The 18507-nt window shown below is 41.4% G+C and overlaps 1 protein-coding gene across 5 annotated transcripts in view; it reads left to right on the forward strand.

Annotated features, from left to right (window-relative positions):
* Positions 1-18507, forward strand: part of LOC138951828 (uncharacterized) — a 37090-nt gene that overhangs the window by 8931 nt on the left and 9652 nt on the right. The window contains exons 1-6 of one of the 5 annotated variants that reach the window (XM_070323382.1): positions 13182-13281; positions 13761-13815; positions 14285-14517; positions 15034-15217; positions 15966-16054; positions 18506-18507. The exon at positions 18506-18507 is cut by the window's right edge and continues 203 nt beyond it. In XM_070323382.1, the coding sequence (XP_070179483.1) occupies positions 13792-13815; positions 14285-14517; positions 15034-15217; positions 15966-16054; positions 18506-18507 (532 nt within the window). In that variant the 5' untranslated portion in view covers positions 13182-13281; positions 13761-13791. Of the gene's footprint in view, positions 1-13181; positions 13369-13443; positions 13587-13760; positions 13816-14284; positions 14518-15033; positions 15218-15965; positions 16055-18505 lie in introns of those variants that run through there. The other 4 variants (XM_070323384.1, XM_070323383.1, XM_070323385.1 and 1 more) reach the window with 4 other exon arrangements.

The raw sequence follows: 18507 nt of genomic DNA on the forward strand, positions 1-18507 counted from the left end.
TGGTTTACGGGAGGCTTACTCTGCCTTTAACCACAGCAGGTGAAAGTATCGACAAAAGTACTTCTCTTCCTGTTTCTTTAGTCAAGCACCGTTGAGGATAAGTAACTCGAGATCTCGGTTGCTGACTCCATGCATTGATTTTTCTTGCTTCGCTGAAAACAAGTTTTGATCTCTGGCGTGTCTAAGCCAGCGCGCTAAGGTAGGAAACAGCCAACGTTATTGACTTCAGTGACGTGTCAATGTTCACTTTTGTTTCCGCGGAAATGCGTCATCATCATGTTGTTTTTTTTTTTTGTTTTTTTTTTTAATTTTTACCTCAGTTGCATGCAGGTTTGCTACTACAATTATTTTTTGCCTTATTTTTTTTTTTATCTTTTTTTTTATTATTTTTTTTTTCGTGTGTGGCTTGGAGCAAACCTTCTTCATAGGTCTTTTCTTTTCTCAGTCAAATATGTATATTTTTAAATCAACAAACTTTATCAGTAAACTAATATGTTTAAGTAAATAAATAAAAATAATCATAACATAAATTTATTCCTAATGTTCAGCTCAGTTTCCAATAATACACCCAAATCTAACTTTTTCCCATATTTAAATTTTCCAATGGTCATTTTGGTGATTAAAATACAATAATTCACAAAATAAATATAATCATTTTTCAAACTTTCCCTAAAATAACCCAAAAATACATTTTCTTCATTCAAAATAATGGCAACATGTATTTTCTTATAAACAAAATCTTTACATATTTTCCAACCCTTCATCACCTCTTGGCAACTAAAAAAGAAATGTTCAAGAGTGTCTAATTCATTACAAAATTCACATTTATTCGATGTTCGTAATCCCATTTTGTTTAATAAAATATTGGTTGGATATATTCTATGTAATAATTTCCAGTGCAGCAGACGTAATCTTTCTTCTTTTGTGCTGTTAACAGCCAATAACCAGTTTCTTTTATCCAAATCTACATTATGTTTTCGTTTCCAAAAATCACAGGCACTCAGAATCTGGACATCAAGATCAACTAAACATGCTCTAATAAACTTTGCTGTTATTTTTCCACCATTAATAATGAAATCCTGCAATGTAAAATATTGATATGGTAATGTGTCTGTGCGTCTGGATTTAAGTGCTGTGCATAATGCATTATATTCAAACTGTCTCGATGGTGTATAACCCACTTTTTCACATAAATCTTCAAAAGAAATAATAATACCATTTTCATTCATGACATCCTTTACAAATGAGATATTATGTTTTATAAAATCTTTAAAAAATAGGCATTTATGTTTAAATTGAATATTCATATTGTTCCAAATGCATTGGTCCTTCAAATGTACTGGTTCAAAATTATACTTTTCACAGAAAACACTTTTATTGTCAAGCCAAGTTAATAACACTTGTTTCCAAAACAATGATCTGCAACTATTGAGGCCATTCATCGTTTTCGAAGATGCATTCGAGTCAAAGCACGATAAACCAATGCCCAGACATGCCAGACAATATCTTGGAATAACAGACCAATACTTTTGTGTGGAGTTATGCAAATTAACAAGCCAGGAAATCATAAATGAGTTGTGCGTCATCATCATGTTAATGAAGATGCGAAGTTATTTCCGTTCGGTGTTTGGAAGTGACATCGACACAGGTATCGGGTTGGAGACCAAAGCGTTAACAAAAAGGCCTAGCATTGTCACGGTTGCTGTGAACATGCGTCATCTGTCTGTATGGGGCTATGAGCTCATTTGGGGTTGCTATGGTCTTTTGCACTAAAACGGTATTTAAGGCTGTGAAGTATAATTATTTTTATTTTGAGCAATGCAATATATTTTCAGGGTCTCACAAATGCGCATTTCATGTTGTATGTATGTTTATAAACTCGTCAACAACATCACTGTTATTCGATTTTCGCGCGACAGGAACAGTGAAACGTGACGTAGGCAGTACTTTCAATTATTTTATTTATTACAAGCCTTCTTTAACAAAAAAAATTAAAAAATCGAAGTGTCCATTGCACATCGGATTTCCTTTTCTTGAGCCATGTGACGTCAGTGTCCGACTAAAACTCGTTTAGGCGGCTGAACAAGGCCCGTACACAAACACAAAAAAAGAATTTTAGCTAATTATATAATAGATCCATACATAAATGTTATTTGTATTCTTGACCAAAAAGTGACATTTGACACAGTTCTCGACAGTCTGTGTCAAATTTATGTTGGTCACCATGTGACGTGACGTATACTGACGTTGATTGCGATGATAATGAATGTGGTCATGAAAGTGTGTTTGTTTGTTTGTTTTTTGTTCGTTTGTTGCTTTCTTTCTTTCTTTCTTTCTTTCTTTCTTTCTTTCTCTTTCTTTCTTTCTTTCTTTGAGTGTTTCTTTGTTTCTTTGTTTCTTTGCAGTCACACTTTTAACAACGTACAACAATCGAAAACAGCCATTGAGGTCGTATCACGATCTAGGCGTAAACAGTTACATTCGTTACCAAGTTAATTACACGAAGAAAAAATAACTAACAAACAAATAGATAAAAAGTGCGTTTGACGTCAGGAAAAATGGAAAGAACATTGTTCTCAGACACGCGCGAGTCCTATTTCGATGACTTCAAAGAAATGTGGGTCACGCTTATGTTTAACCGGAAACTGTGCTGCGCTGTATTTTAGACACGGCATTGTCTTAATGATTCGTACTTGTATTCTGTCTTTATATTCGGTACGCTCTGATGTAGCAGAATCCACCCTCTTATTGATCATGCATGTTGTCTACCCCTACCATGACAACACTTTTGAAGACAGATGTACCTGCGATATGCGGTCCCTCCGATTAGAGGACAACTCCGAGGAATGAACGTCTTCCGCTGTCCCTTTCCCTATTAACCTAACTAAACCTTCCCTGCTTTTAAAGGACACCTTTATATGGGTACACGTACGCTTGGCTGGTCCCTGGTGTGTCATCAGATCACAGGTACCACTGTATGTCTCAAAGTTGAAATAAGAAAACTGAATGGAGATGTTGTTCAGCTCCCGCAGTGGGGCACTGCGGTTATGAAATTAAAGGCCCCTCCTGTTTTTGGAACCGCAGGAGCTTTCTAGTTTGCTGTTAGGTAGATTTTTGGTTCCTCTTTCCTGTCATGCTCTCTTTTTCTTCATGAATTCTTTTCTTTTTTCTGCCTTCTTGCTCATTCACCTGTATTTTTTCCAAAAATCTCTTCTCTTGCCGCTTGTCTCGCGATTCATGTATAGTTTAATCTGTTAGTGTTCTGATGTAAGTCCAGCAGTAGATAGGTTAAGCCTATTTTAACATACTGGAAACTGGTAATCTTCCAGTAGGTATTAATTTAGTTTTACTAAAGCCTCCTGGGACACAAGTAATGGGTTAGTGCATTTGTAAACAGGAATCGCTTGACAAGTGGCCCCCTTCATCCCCCCCTTCCTCGTCCTGATATGGCTCTGCGTAGTCGGCTGGACGTTAAGCAACAAATAAACAAACAAAAAAAATGTTGTTCAGCATAAGTTTAATTCTGTCGACTTTTCCAGTAGCAAAAACAGGCAGGTTTTAAAGAAGTATTCCAGGCTTGTTCTCATCGTTATAGACAAAGGGTGAACTGTGATCAGCATTTGGGTCAAAATGCCAGTACAGTGTCAACCAATATGGGATCAGTTTCGGTTTGCGGAGAATTTGCAAAAATAAATGTTCAAATACCGTATAAGCATATTGCGACGAATTAAACTTTGACACCACATAGATTTGCTTCAAGACACACTTGACATGGAATAGTTATGATAATTTGCGGAGACTTTGCACTTTATCAAACGTAACGAATCGATTCTGCACACACCATGCAGGGATTCTAAACACACAAGAGATTTGGTTAAGGAAGCACCTGTCTTGGAATAATTATTATGTGCATGTAAGCGTGATTGAATGCACCTTGCGCCTTAATTAGCGAGCATAATGCACATTCCACACATAACAGCATGCTGTGGTTACCATGTGAAAAATCTCTACTTTGAAGATGTTATTCGTATGCTGGGTGGCCGAGTGGTAACGCACTTGCGCTCGGAAGCGAGAGGTTGCGAGTTGGACCCTGGGTCAGGGCGTTAGCAATTTTCTCCCCCCTTTCCTAACCTAGGTGGTGGGCTCAAGTGCTAGTCTTTCGGATGAGACGAAAAACCGAGGTCCCTTCGTGTACACTACATTGGGGTGTGCACGTTAAAGATCCCACGATTGACAAAAGGGTCTTTCCTGGCAAAATTGTATAGGCATAGATAAAAATGTCCACCAAAATACCCGTGTGACTTGGAATAATAGGCCGTGAAAATTAGGATATGCGCCGAAATGGCTGCGATCTGCTGGCCGATGTGAATGCGTGATGTATTGTGTAAAAATAGTCCATCTCACACGGCATAAATAAATCCCTGCGCCTTGAATATGTGCGCGATATAAATTGCATAAAAATAAAAACAATAAATAAATCCCTGCGCTTAGAACTGTACCCACGGAATACGCGCGATATAAGCCTCATATTGATTGATTGATTGATGTACGAATAGTTTCTAAACATTCTAAACATGATGGCATGCTGTGGTATATACTTTGTACTTTGTTTTCTTTTTCTTTTTGAGAGCGCGTACTGTACACGACGGGGTTTTTTTGTTTTTGTTTTTTGGTTTTTTTGTTGACATTCCAGAGTCTCGCATTGACAACATCACAAATGACGCACAGCATTAAAACCCTAAGCATTAAAAGAGCCGTTAATAGGACATCCTGCTAAATGATTAATAGGGACAGACAGACTGACGAAGGAAAGAGAGAGGGAGAGAGAGAGACAAAACATGCCAGACAAGGCAAGACAACATATTTGATAACGCGGGTAAAAGATATCAAAGTATACATGACATCCAGCCCTCGCCCTTAATAGGGTTAACAAGAACAGAAAACTCATTAATTATGTGAGAAAGAAAGTAAAAACGTTTTCTCATGTAATGCCCTGTTCTCCTTCCGCGTAAAACGAGGTCATAACAACAGCATCATTTGTCAAGATGTCATTTCAAGAAGACAGCCTTAAAGTCCTCTTGTACTCAGACTGAAAAACAACCATCTCGGGCCTCTTCTACCGCTTATGCTGGTATTTTTCAGGTCATTTGAAGAAGAAAGAAAAGAACAGTTAAAAAAAAAAAAAAAAAAAAACACGTGCACTTGTGTTTGTTTGGTTTTTTTTTTACACTAATTGAAAGTTCAAGCAAACATATGAAGTTTACTTTACAACGCGAAAGAGAGAAAGAGAGAGAAAGATAAAAGAACAAGAGAAAAAACAAGACAAGACAAGACAGACAAGACAAAATCTTTATTAGCGAGAGTAAAAAACAAGCAAGTATGCATGCTTGTTGTACATTCAGCCCTCACCATTGATGGGATCTACTAGAACATAAAACTCATTACTTTTTCACAGAGAGAGATGGGGGAGACAGACAGACAGACAGACAGACACAGAGAGAGGGAGGGAAAGAGAGAGAGGCGGGGGGGGGGGGGGGGAGGGTGAGAGAGACAAAGAGAGAGAGACAGTGAGAGACAGACAGAGACAGAGATAGAGAAACATACTGGCAGAGACATACAGCAAGAGTGAGAGAAAGAGAGAGAGAGAGAGAGAGAGAGAGAGAGAGAGAGAGAGAGAGAAAGAGAAAGAGATAGCGAGCGAGAGAGAGATAGAGAGACACACACACACACACACACACACACACACACACACACACACACACACACACACACACACACAGAGAGGGGGAGACAAAAAGGACACATTCAAAACTTATTTAGATTTTCAAACACATTCGTTTCGTTCCAGTTTTAGCGCACAAATTGTGACAAAGACAAGACTGTACTTGCTCCGAAATGACATCCATTCGTGATGGACTAGTTTCCTAAACGACACACATGGGATCGTTTCTAAGATCGACCGGTGCAGTTTCAGCAGCCCGAGACACGTAGAGTCAGCAAAGTTTACTTCAAGCTTTCCACTTCGATATTCACTGTGGAGGTTTGTGCCTATCGGATTCCTATACCGTTTTTATTTCGGGTATTTTTTCGGTCGTACCGGTGTAACACGAGAAAATTACTCCCACGAAATTTTTTACTCCGGAGTAAAGATTGCGTACGAAAATCTTACTCCCTTTACGAAAAAATTACTCCCTCATAACACAAGAAATTTACTGTCCACGACAGGTGTGATCCGAGTAAACATTTCGTACGAAGATGTTACTCCCCTGACGAATAAATAACGAATAAATTACTCCACCCTAACACGAGCAATTTACTGCCCACGCCAGGTGTACGAAACTTTAACTCCCTTGTCCCCTGTTAGTCCTGGTGGTGGAAGGGGCAGAGGGAGGGGTAGCGCGACATTCGTTTGCGCGAGATCACATATTAGAACTATCTCTTTACCATTTTCGCCTACGAGATTTTTACTGGAAGTAAACATTTGGGGAGTAAATATTTCGTGGAGGGAGTAATTTTTTTGGTTCCTTGGGGAGTTCTTTTCTCGTACGACAAGTGTACTCGGAGTAAAAATTTCGCACAAAATGATTGTTACTCTGGAGTCAACTTTTCGTGGAGTAAAAATGTCGTGTTACACCGGCATTGATATGCCGAGGTTTAGCATGACAGTTTGGCTGGGTAGTTTTCCATCAATGCAATGAAGCCATACATAGCACCAGCCGGCTTACTTCATGGTTTTTGTTGAGGGAAAAAATGAGGCGGTCTACTTGTTCTGCCTTCAGTAATGATTGCAGAACTGTCAAAATGTCCCCACAAGTAGAGAAAACACGCTCAGAAGGCATACTCGTTGCCGTGGTTATATTCGGGTGTTTCCGTTGATCGCAACGGAAATGCACAAAGAATATGATATATAATATAATATTCAGGCATGGGAATTGTCCGCCGAAAGACAAATTTCCGCCGAATTGGTTTTTTGTTCCGCCGAAAAAGCAGAAGTTTCCGCCGAAAAAAAAAATGGGGGAGGCAAAAATGGTTCTAAAAACTGAATTAAATGGCAAACTTGGAGCTAAGATGACACCAAATTGCACCATTTGGGTTTTTTGGAGAGAACACAATTCCGGGGGGGCATGCCCCCCGACCCCCCCCCCCCCCCCCCCCCCTAGTAAGGCTAGGTGCTTCGCGCCGTCGACTTTGTTATTATTTACAAATTTTCAGCCTTTTTTACAATTTTTAATTCCCATGCCTGAATATTATACCAGTTCGAACCTGTGAGGAGAACGTGAACCAATATTTTGTCTTCGTTTTCCAAACCCGTTTCTTTTTACAGGTAATAATCCTGGTTCTCACAGGAACCAGTGTACTGTTGCGCTACCCGGTCAAAATGGATACATTTTAATTATTGAACATAAACAGATCTCTTAGGAAATATCAACCGGTACCTATAGCCGGTTGTCTGTTCTATTTCCGGTATTGTTTGTCTGACGGAATATCAACCGGTACATATAACCGGTTGCCTGTCCTATTTCCGGTATTGTGGACCTAACAAAATACCAACTGGTACGTATAACCGGTTACCTATTCTATTTCCGGTATTGTGAGTCTAACAAAATACCAACCGGTACGAATAACCGGTTACTTATTCTATTTCCGGTATATTTGGTTTTGTACGGGTAACAATAACAATAACAATTACAACACTTTATTGTCCATTAAAATAGTACATTGCAATAATAATATTTGGTTGGACAAATTTGGCCCCATGAATGTAAGGTACACAAGGTCGCTCATCAGTACTATCAAAGGGTGTTTTTTGTTCAGTGTAGAGTTTATACTAGATCAACGAGGCCGAGAAGCGAAATATCAACACGGCGAAAGATGAAAACGTCACACCGGCCCGAATTCGAACTAGCGACCTTCCGATCACAAGTCCAGTGCTCTACCAACTGAGCTACCGGGCCCCAAAAAGTAAAAGCCATGGTACAAGGTGTAAATGTGCGTGTATCGCAATACAGGGCAATAGGGTGGTCAATCATTGACACTCTGACTGTCATCTGTGTCAGGTTGGACACGATAGAACAAAATATTAATAGTATTATCGCCTTTCTTTCCTTGTGTCGGGTGATAATGCTGGACGGATTTTCCTCCTGCTCTTTGCAAGCGACACGCTTCTTTCTGCCAGGAAGAAAATTATAACGCGCCGTTACTCATTGAATAAGGGTTAGTTGTTACAGAAAGACTGCACGTGTCTACAACATCTTTATTTGCCTTGAATCCTAAACTTTAACATACACGCGCGCACGCACGCACGTATGCACGCACGCACGCACGTACGCGCACACACACACACACACACACACACACACATATGCGCGCGCGCACGCACACATATGACACACGCATATGCACACACACACACACACACACACACACACACACACACACACACACACACACACACACACACACACACACACACACACACACACACACACACACACACACAAGCCAGACACTAACTTCGAAAAAGTCAAAAGGGCAGATACTAGACTCAGTTTTGCTTTTCAGGTGCTTCGATCCCCATGCACAAACAACAAGTGACAGCGAAAATTGCACTGGTCCCGAGACGCAAATAAAATCCAAGAGACAAAATATGTTTGTTAATTAGCAAAATATCTACGTTTCGATCAATTTACCACAAACTTACTTTTTTTTTAATTCAATATAAACTTCCGTGATTTGGCTGGGAATAACAATACCAAACAACTATAACTACTCTCAGACACTTTGAATGTGATTGCTCAACAGTTCTTCACGGACGACTCAAATTGTGAAGATTACCAGTCTTTGTGTGTTGCCGAGATATTGAATAGATTCATTATCATTCCTACGAAGCATGCCCAGCCCAGCAAGTCCTGGGGTTTGTCTTTAATATAATCACGAAGTAGTACTTATATACACTATCAGATCAGGGATGTCACACAATGTTCAGGGGAAGGATTGTGGCAATGGAGAAGGAAACACTTACTGACTATAAACAGCTTGCTTTTCAAAATCAGGAACTAAATGCAATCAGTCGTACAGTCAAATATGAAATATGTTCGCTACCGCTGTCCTGTGCAATTTATCTCTATCTGGGGCAAACTCAAAAACAAGTTTCGCTTGCAAGCAGATGATCACGACTGTACTAAGTAAATAAATAATTGTGTGCACAGCTCTTCTGCAGACGCTGAATCAGATATAGCAAGGTAGTTTTCGCATAGGCACCTTTTACACTATGTTGAATCAGAGACTGCAGAGTACTCTACAGTCTCTGGTTGAAATACTAGGACGTGTTGTCGTGTGTGCCTTTCGTCACCTCTGAAACTGAAAGGGGCCGTCTCTGATGTTACAGTGAAATGCTGGCATTCATACAACATACTATTATCTTCATTGTCATAGTTGTTTTTTTGAAAAATAACTTCTTTTCGTACACAGAATAATATGATAAACTTTGTTCATAATTTTCATGATTTTGTTTTAACAATTCTACATTTGAATGGTGGGGTCCCATTTTTTTTTCACAAAACGTGTCCCAGTGGTGTGTGCACCCTACCTATTTAAAATCATCACAACAAATCCATTTTTAGATGCAATTTGAAAAAATAAAATATATTCTGGCTTCTGAAATCCAAGAGAATAGTTCCGTATTAAAAACAAAAGAAATCAAAAAGTACAAATTGGTTGGTCCATCAAATGGGAGCATTGTCGAGTGCTTCAGACGTCGGCCTTCCACGTGGAAGGTTTGGGCTTCGAATCCCAGCTGCGCCTTTTGGGGATTTTTTCAATCTCCAAAGTCAATTTATGTGCAGACCTGCTAGTGCGCAAGACCAAAATACGAACGGAAAAAGATCCTGTACTTTATTTCGGTAGGTTATAGAAACACGATAGTGCCAACCATGCATCACCCGAAAACTGAGTATGACTGCCTACATTGCGGTGGAAAACAGCTATACACGTAAAAATCGACTCGTGAAAAACATGAGTGTACGTGGGAGTTGCAACACCGGCATGAAAGACGCTGAAGAAGAAGCAGAAGGCTAATTCACCAGGATCATGCATGAAGTTGGAACAATGCACAAAGTTTCTCACGCGGCACTGTTTTTACATTTAGTCAAGTAAAAAAGTAAATTTTAAGGGGCTTATTGTCCGTCAGGTCTTAATTGCCTATATTGGACATGAATTGGTTTATACGATTCGAGTTTTTACGCCCTCACGGCTTTGGCTTTTGATGTTTGCGTGTTTAGGTGGTATCAGCCATCTGCACTTATGGTATAATGACCAAGATCTTTAACGTGCCATTTTGGTGACACGGGGGTCGGAGATGGATACCGTCTCTGGGTCTGCACATAAAGTTGACCCGTGTCCGTCCCGGCCCGGATTCGAACCAGCGACCTTTCGATCACAAGTCCAGTGCTCTACCACCTGAGCTACCCGGGCCCCCCAATAGTTAGGAGTTGCCGCCGGGACTCGAACCCGGATCAACTTGGCCATAGTCGGACGCTTTTTCCTTCGGGCCACGAAGGTTCACAAAAGTCAAGTTTTGACTAAATGTTTTAACATAGACGGGGAATCGAGACGAGGGTCGTGGTGTATGTGTGTGTGTCTGTCTGTGCGTGTGTGTGTGTAGAGCAATTCAGACCAAACTACTGGACCGATCTTTATGAAATTTGACATGAGAGTTCCTGGGAATGATATCCCCGGACGTTTTTTTCCTTTTTTCGATAAATACTTTTGATGACGTCATATCCGTTTTTTGTAAAAGTTGAGGCGGAACTGTCACACTCCCATTTTTCAATCAAATTGATTGAAATTTGTGTAAAGGAATCTTCAACGAAGGCCGGACTTCGGTATTGCATTTCAGCTTGGTGGCTTAAAAATTAATCAATGACTTTGGTCAATATCTGAAAATTCTAATAAAAATTTTGTTTATATAAAACGATCCAAATTTACGTTCATCTTATTCTACATCATTTCCTGATTCCAAAAACATATAAATATGTTATATTTGGATTAAAAACAAGCTCTGAAAATTGAAAATATAAAAATTATAATCAAAATTAAATTTCCAAAATCGATTGAAAAACAATTTCATTTTATTCCTTGTCGGTTCCTGATTCCAAAAACATATAGATATGATATTTTTGGATTAAAAAGACGCTCAGAAAGTTAAAACGAAGAGAGGTACAGAACAGCGAAACCACTACCGCGCTGAACAGGCTCGTCAGTTTCACTCCGTTTTGCACAAGCGGCGGACTACGGTCATTGTGAAAAAATGCAGTGCGTTCAGTTTCATTCTGTGAGTTCCACAGCTTGACTAAATGTAGTAATTTCGCCTTACGCGACTTGTTTCTTATGTAATGCCCTGTTGTCCTTTAGCCTAAAACGATGTCAACGTATTGTCTAAAAACGGCATCTTGACGCTATTATTCGTTGGGTCATTCGAAGAGAGAACAAGTCGCGTACTACGCTATTTCGCTATTCTTGCATGTCAGTTTCACTTCGTGTTGCACGGGAAAATTGAGCGACTTCTTTGCCGCGTGGATTGACGAAGCTGTTTTGTCTTGGTGAAAAAAAATGCAGTGGGTTCAGAAACTGTTTTATTCTGTGGGCTCGACAGATTGACTAAATGTTGTAATTTCGTCTTACGCGACTTGTTTTATTCCTACTTGTAACTTGTTTTCTGCCGGTGCATAGCAAGGGTACTTAATTTTCAAAGGACGTGTTGGGTGACAGTCTCAAAGTAAGCGTTTCAGACAGATGAATTTAATCTCGGCTCGTGTGTTTGTTCCTACTTCTTCGTCCTGGTTTGCCTGATTATGGATTTACCTCCTCTTATCTCTCTACCTTATCTCTCTACCTCTGCAGAAAAAACCCAAAACATTCACACACTTACACCGACATGAATTAGCACACCGGCACATTGACACACGCAAGACACACAGGCACAGAGACAGACAGACAGACAGATAAACCAACAGACAAACAGACCGACACACACACACACATGCACGCACGCGCGCGCACACACACACACACACGCACGCACGCACGCACGCACACACGCACACACAAACACACACACACTCACACACACACACATACACACCACACACACACACACACTCACACACACGCATGCACGCACACACACACACACACATATATATATAAACACACACACAAATTAATACACACAGACACACAGACACGCACACACACACACACACACACACACACACACACACTCAGCACGGATGTAGTGACCATGAGACATTTGCGTGGGCCACGATGACATTGTCAAGTGTCGCAGTGTACATTGTAACCGTGACAGGACTGAACCGGATTGAAGACTGCACGCCCTCAGACGACTGAAACAATTGCGCTGACACATCCGTGATAAAGGTGACCGGTAAACACACACCAACGCCATTGTCAACAGGTTGGCCGTTATAAACGACGACGACAGCTACACCTGACATGTCCCATGTGCTTTTCGCCGAATAAGCAACTTTAGAAATATACTGAGGCCACGGTAAGATTGGAGTTTAGCGTCCCAAAGTAAATCCTTCAGTGATCCATAAATCATTTGCTTAGGTTTCTTGCACATGAAATAAGATTTACGGAATAACGAATCGAATTTCAAAGTCAAAATGACGGTGCTGAACACAAGGTAGCTATGAACACGATTGTTCCGTCAATCTCCTGACTTTAACCACTTGTAATTTAGCTTCCTTGAAGTTCAAACACTGACTCAGCTTGGTCACAATGCATGCTATCGGAAGACGGAAGGACATTTCAGATTGTTGCTGTGTGAGGTGCCGTCAGAACCAAATGTTAGAAGTTTATTTAATTGTTTGTTTCTGTTTTTTGTTTCTTTTTGTTTCTTTTGGGGGTAGGGGGGAGGCGAGGTGGTGCATTGCCGGAGTCAGTGCGTTTTTATTTTTATTTTGTATCTTAGTTCTGCTCCAAAGTCCAGCGCGAAAAAGCGGGGATAGGCCATGTGTAGCTGAGTCAGTAACCACGTAAAACGCTTATCTGTCTGATGCCCAGGGAGCGGTTGTATGACTGTACCTGACGAGTTGAAGATAGATCCGTTCGGCGAAGCCTTTTCACGTTCAAGTTGTTGCCGTTGTCATTTATAAAGTTGCATGCATTCTTGGGACAGTCATAACTCTGGTACGCTGGCTGTTATCGGGCGTATTTGAGGTAGGGTGTGTACAGTCTGCACGACCATAGCAAGGCTTGGTAAGTTGGTAGGTAACACTGTGACATTAGTGACTGCTCGAACCGGTGAGGATAACTTTGAGCTGAAATCGAGTGTTTTGTGGCCCGGTAAGGTTATCTGCAAACTTGCCTTGCACGGTCTTCTTCCTTGTCTTAAAAGGAATGTTGTTTTCTGCCGTTTGTGCACATTGTCGAAACTGTAGTTGGTGATAAGTATAGTCTACAGTTGATATTTTTGGTTAGAAGAATAGTCGATACATGTAACGTTTCGTTGTATGCGTCCAAACCCGTCTTAACCACGGACTTACAAGAACTGAAAAATACAGGTCCGTGGTTTTTACCGTGTATTTGTCTGCAATCCGTACATGTGTCTTTGAATGTTTGTGCGTGCGTGTCTGTGTGTTTGGTCGAGCGTTGAGTCCCCTTTGAATGCTGGTCACTGGTGTGTTTGCTTCAGTCGGCTTGAAAGATGTTCTTATTGTCCTTTTGTCTTTTTTCAGATTTTGACAGTGAGATCTGAAACTTCAGAAAATGGCGTACAGAAAGACAAACGTTGTAAGTACTGTGCTGTTTATAGCATATCGAAGTACCATAAAAGACGTAGTTCACTTGACAATATAATGTGATCCTCATTTCTGAGTGGTTTCGACCCGCGTTTTTGTAGGTGTAGTACGCTTCAAGTCTCAGCATAACGTTACAGCTTACCTGGGCAGAAAGAAACGTTGTATATATTCAAGTTCTGAGGTGTGTGTGTGTGTGTGTGTGTGTGTATGTGTGTGTGTGTGTGTGTGTGTGATTTCAACCAATCCGGCTCCGCGGATGGATCCCGTTTGGGGGGTAACTTTCTCGTGCAGCTCAGCCCATGACACCGGCTCCTGGGCTGAGGTAACGAACCACAAGCTGGTGCCACCCAAATGGGAGAGAACAAACCGCGGCGTCTGATTCGTTGAAATCACAACACATCTTTGGTAACTTTCTCGTGTACCTCGGCCCTGATCCCTCTGACCTGCTGGTGTTTTTGCAGAAACCCAACGACCTGATCCACACGCCAGGGGGACTGAACCCGGGCTCGCAGATCGTGATCAGGGGGAGAGTACTGGAGCACGAGACACAGTTCGTCATCAACCTCAAATGCGGTGAGGAGGACGACGCCGACATCGCGCTGCACTTCAACCCCCGCAACAACGACGGCGACTCCGTGGTCAGAAACTCCTTCCAGGGAGGGGCCTGGCAGGGGGAGGAGAGAGACATTCCCAGGTAAGGGGCCTGGCAGGGGGAGGAGAGAGACATTCCCAGGTAAGGGGCCTGGCAGGGGGAGGAGAGAGACATTCCCAGGTAAGAATATTTGAAAGTGAATGAGTATTTGCTTTAGAACCACTATTGTCTTTGCTTCTGGGCAAATATGGGCCTGTATGCAGGAGTCGAGGTTAGAGGCTTAATTAAGTCCAGGGTAAATTGTACCCTCAGTGCAGTTTAAGGAATAAAGGGAGCAAACATAGAATTTTCTTTTCTCTTACTGTGGTCGATTGTAGTATTTCATCTCGCCCTACCCCCGAGACGACCCCAAAGGAACTAAACCCGCTGCATTAGAAAATATCAGGAATTCTCACTGTTTGGTATAATAATAGTACATGAATATTTCTATTCGTATTTGGTATATCTTATTGTCCTTGGTGACTTTCTCCAGAAAATTCGGGCAGATATCCCAAGGAATTACCCTACAGCGACAGAATCACTCTACCTTACTTTTTGTCTTGTTTTTACACAATTCAGATTCCCCTTCGACAATGGTCGCAAGTTCACAATCCGCATCATGACGACGCCAGACCATTACCGCATTCTGGTGAACAACTACGACTTCGCGCGCTTCGACCACCGCATCCCTTCCTCCGAGGTCCGCTTCGTGCAGCTGGGAGATGGCGCTGAGTACTACGAGACGCTCGTGCAGAACAACTGTGTCAGTGAATATAAACTGTGCACAAAAATTATTGCACCCATTTTTGTTTTAATGGCATATAAAATGTGAATGAAATGACAAGGGAAGGAATGTTTTAGTTGGGGTACGTAAATGGGTGCAATCATTTTTGTGCAGAGTTTAATTTATGTGTGTGTGTGTGTGTGTGTGTGGGAGGGGGGGTGGAAAACGTGATCGCTTGTACATGAACTAGGTTGATAGTGTGTGTTTGGTTTCGAGGGATTTCAGGGAGTGTGGGAGCTGGAAAGATGTGTGTGTGTGTGTGTGTGTGTGTGTGTATCTGTCTGTCTGTCTGTCTGTCTGTCTGTCTGCCTTTTTGTCGGTCTGGCAGTTTCACTGTCTGTCTGTATTTCTGGTGTGTGTAATAGATAGGGAATGGGTGGATTGGTAATTAAAGAAGCTAGGGGGAATGATGGTGGTGGTGGTGTGTGTCTGTGTGAGTGTGTGTGTGTGTAAAGCGTGCTCATGGTTTAACATTTATGTAATCCAAGATGTACACACACAAAACTGAACCTGTACACCAGAAATACAATCACTAAGAAGCAGTCAAGGGGGCGTTACCTATATTTAGCAAATGCATAGTTGTGCTAATGAATAATCTCACACACATGCACCCTTCTGGCGTTCTGATTAGAGTCCTTGCTGGCGTTCTGATTCTTTGTTCTTTATTCATGAACTCTGATTGCCTATCTCCTTCGGATTAATAATTGACCTGTTGCTCTATTTTCAGCGTGTGCCCTTCTCTGGTCAATTCCCTGGTGGCCTGAAGATTGGACAGTCCGTCAGAGTCCGTGGAATGGTCAAGGACGATGCTGAGAGGTCAGTATAATTAGCAGTTTGTTGTACTGGTTCAGGACAAGAGTGAAGAAAGACTGATGAAGAGAAGAGAGAATGAAAGGAAGAAGGAAAGGAAGGAAGGAACGAACGAACGAACGAAGACAGGAAGGAACGAAAGAAAGGAAGAAAGCCTTTGCAAGAAAATGTTGAAGGTGTTTTTTAACAAGGGAGATTAAAGTCAAAGCACGCACGCACACGAACGCACACGCACGCACACGAACGCACGCAATCATTTTTGAGTCACTTGAGAAAAAGTGACTCTATGTAATCGGTCAGTGTTAGTCTGTCCGGCCGGCCGGCCGTAGACACCACCTTAACGTTGGACTTTTCTCGGAAACTATCAAAGCGATCGGGCTCATATTTTGTTTAGTCGTGACCTCCAATGACCTCTACACTTTAACGATGGTTTCGTTGACCTTTGACCTTTTTCAAGGTCACAGGTCAGCGTCAAAGGAAAAATTAGACATTTTATATCTTTGACAAAGTTCATCGGATGTGATTGAAACTTTGTAGGATTATTCTTTACATCAAAGTATTTACATCTGTAGCCTTTTACGAACGTTATCAGAAAAACAAGGGAGATAACTAGCCTTTTCTGTTCGGCAACACACAACTTAACGTTGGGCTTTTCTCGGAAACTATAAAAGTGACCGGGCTCAAATTTTATGTGAACGTGACTCATTGTGTTGTGAATAGCAATTTCTTCCTGTCCATCTGATGCCTCATATAATATTCAGAACTGCGAAAGTGACTCGATCGAGCGTTTGCTCTTCTTGTTTTCTATTTTTGCCTATCACCCGGTTGGTCGTGAACTTTTAATGACATATCCGAACACTCGGTAGGGTTTCATTCAAGCTTTTATCAGATCAAGAAAAATATTCTCAACGCCATAAGCATATCTTCTTCTCCGTCTTCAGATCCGTGTTGAACTTAGAGTGACTGACTATTAGGGTTTAACGTCCTCTTAGACCAACTGGTCTATATTGGGACAGGTATTGGTAATACGCTGAAGATATGGTGTGATACTTTGATTCGAACAAGCCCGCTGTGGCTGTCTTCTTCGACACACCAGCATTGGGTTTGTCTCGTCAAAGTATCGAAATACGATCATGATAATCAGAGACGAGAGATGATGCATGCGTGTCTTCGTGTTTTCCAAGCCCTGAGACTTTCGCTGTGAACGTGGGATCTTTTTCGTGCGCATGTGTGCACACGGGGGTGTTCGGACACCGAAGAGAGTCTGCACAAAGTTGACTCCGAGAAATAAATCTCTCGCCGAACGTGGGGATCGAACCCACGCTGATAGCGACCAACTGACTACAAAGTCAGCGCGCTACCAACTGAGCTACGTCCCCGCCCAACTTAGAGTGTGACGATGATGGGAACAAGATATGATTTCACATTATTGAGCCCCCATTAGTTGTATGAAAGTTGAAATCTGTCAATTACATGGAAAAACTTGACCTCAATCTGTCGTGCTACAAGAAGGCAAGGTGTTTACATGTTGCTGTTTCACCACATCAATCAATCAATCAATATGAGGCTTATATCGCGCGTATTCCGTGGGTACAGTTCTAAGCGCAGGGATTTATTTTTAATTTTTTGTCTATTTTGTGCAATTTATATCGCGCACATATTCAAGGCGCAGGGATTTATTTATGCCGTGTGAGATGGAATTTTTTTTTTTTACACAATACATCACGCATTCACATCGGCCAGCAGATCGCAGCCATTTCGGCGCATATCCTACTTTTCTCGGCCTATTATTCCAAGTCTCACGGGTATTTTGGTGGACATTTTTATCTATGCCTATACAATTTTGCCAGGAAAGACCCTTTTGTCAATCGTGGGATCTTTAACGTGCACACCCCAATATAGTGTTCATGTTCCTAATAGGCTAGTTACCTGTGAGGAAGCTAAGCCCCCTTAGTTCAGTTCTTGTTTTTACATTTAGTCAAGTTTTGACTAAATGTTTTAACATAGAGGGGGAATCGAGACAAGGGTTGTGTGTGTGTGTGTGTGTGTGTGTGTGTGTGTGTGTGTGTGTGTGTGTGTGTGTGTGTGTGTGTGTGTGTGTGTGTGTGTGTGTGTGTGTGTGTGTGTGTGTGTGCAGCTATTCAGAGATAACTACAGGACCGATCATCATGAAACTTTGCATGAGAGTTCCTGAGTATGATATCCCCACACGATTGTTTCATTTTTTGAATAAATGTCTTTGATGACGTCATAGCCGGCTTTTAGTGAAAGTTGAGAAAGTTGAGATAAATGTTGAATAAAACACACACACACACACACACACACACACACACACACACACACACACACACACACACACACACACACACACACACACACACACCAATAAAAACAATATTTTTGACAAATAACAAAATAGAAAAATTGAGTTTGTTTTTGTTTTTTCTGTGTCGTCAGGT

Source organism: Littorina saxatilis, linkage group LG17, assembly GCF_037325665.1.
Source record: "Littorina saxatilis isolate snail1 linkage group LG17, US_GU_Lsax_2.0, whole genome shotgun sequence".
In the NCBI taxonomy this organism is placed as follows: Eukaryota; Metazoa; Mollusca; class Gastropoda; order Littorinimorpha; family Littorinidae; genus Littorina; species Littorina saxatilis.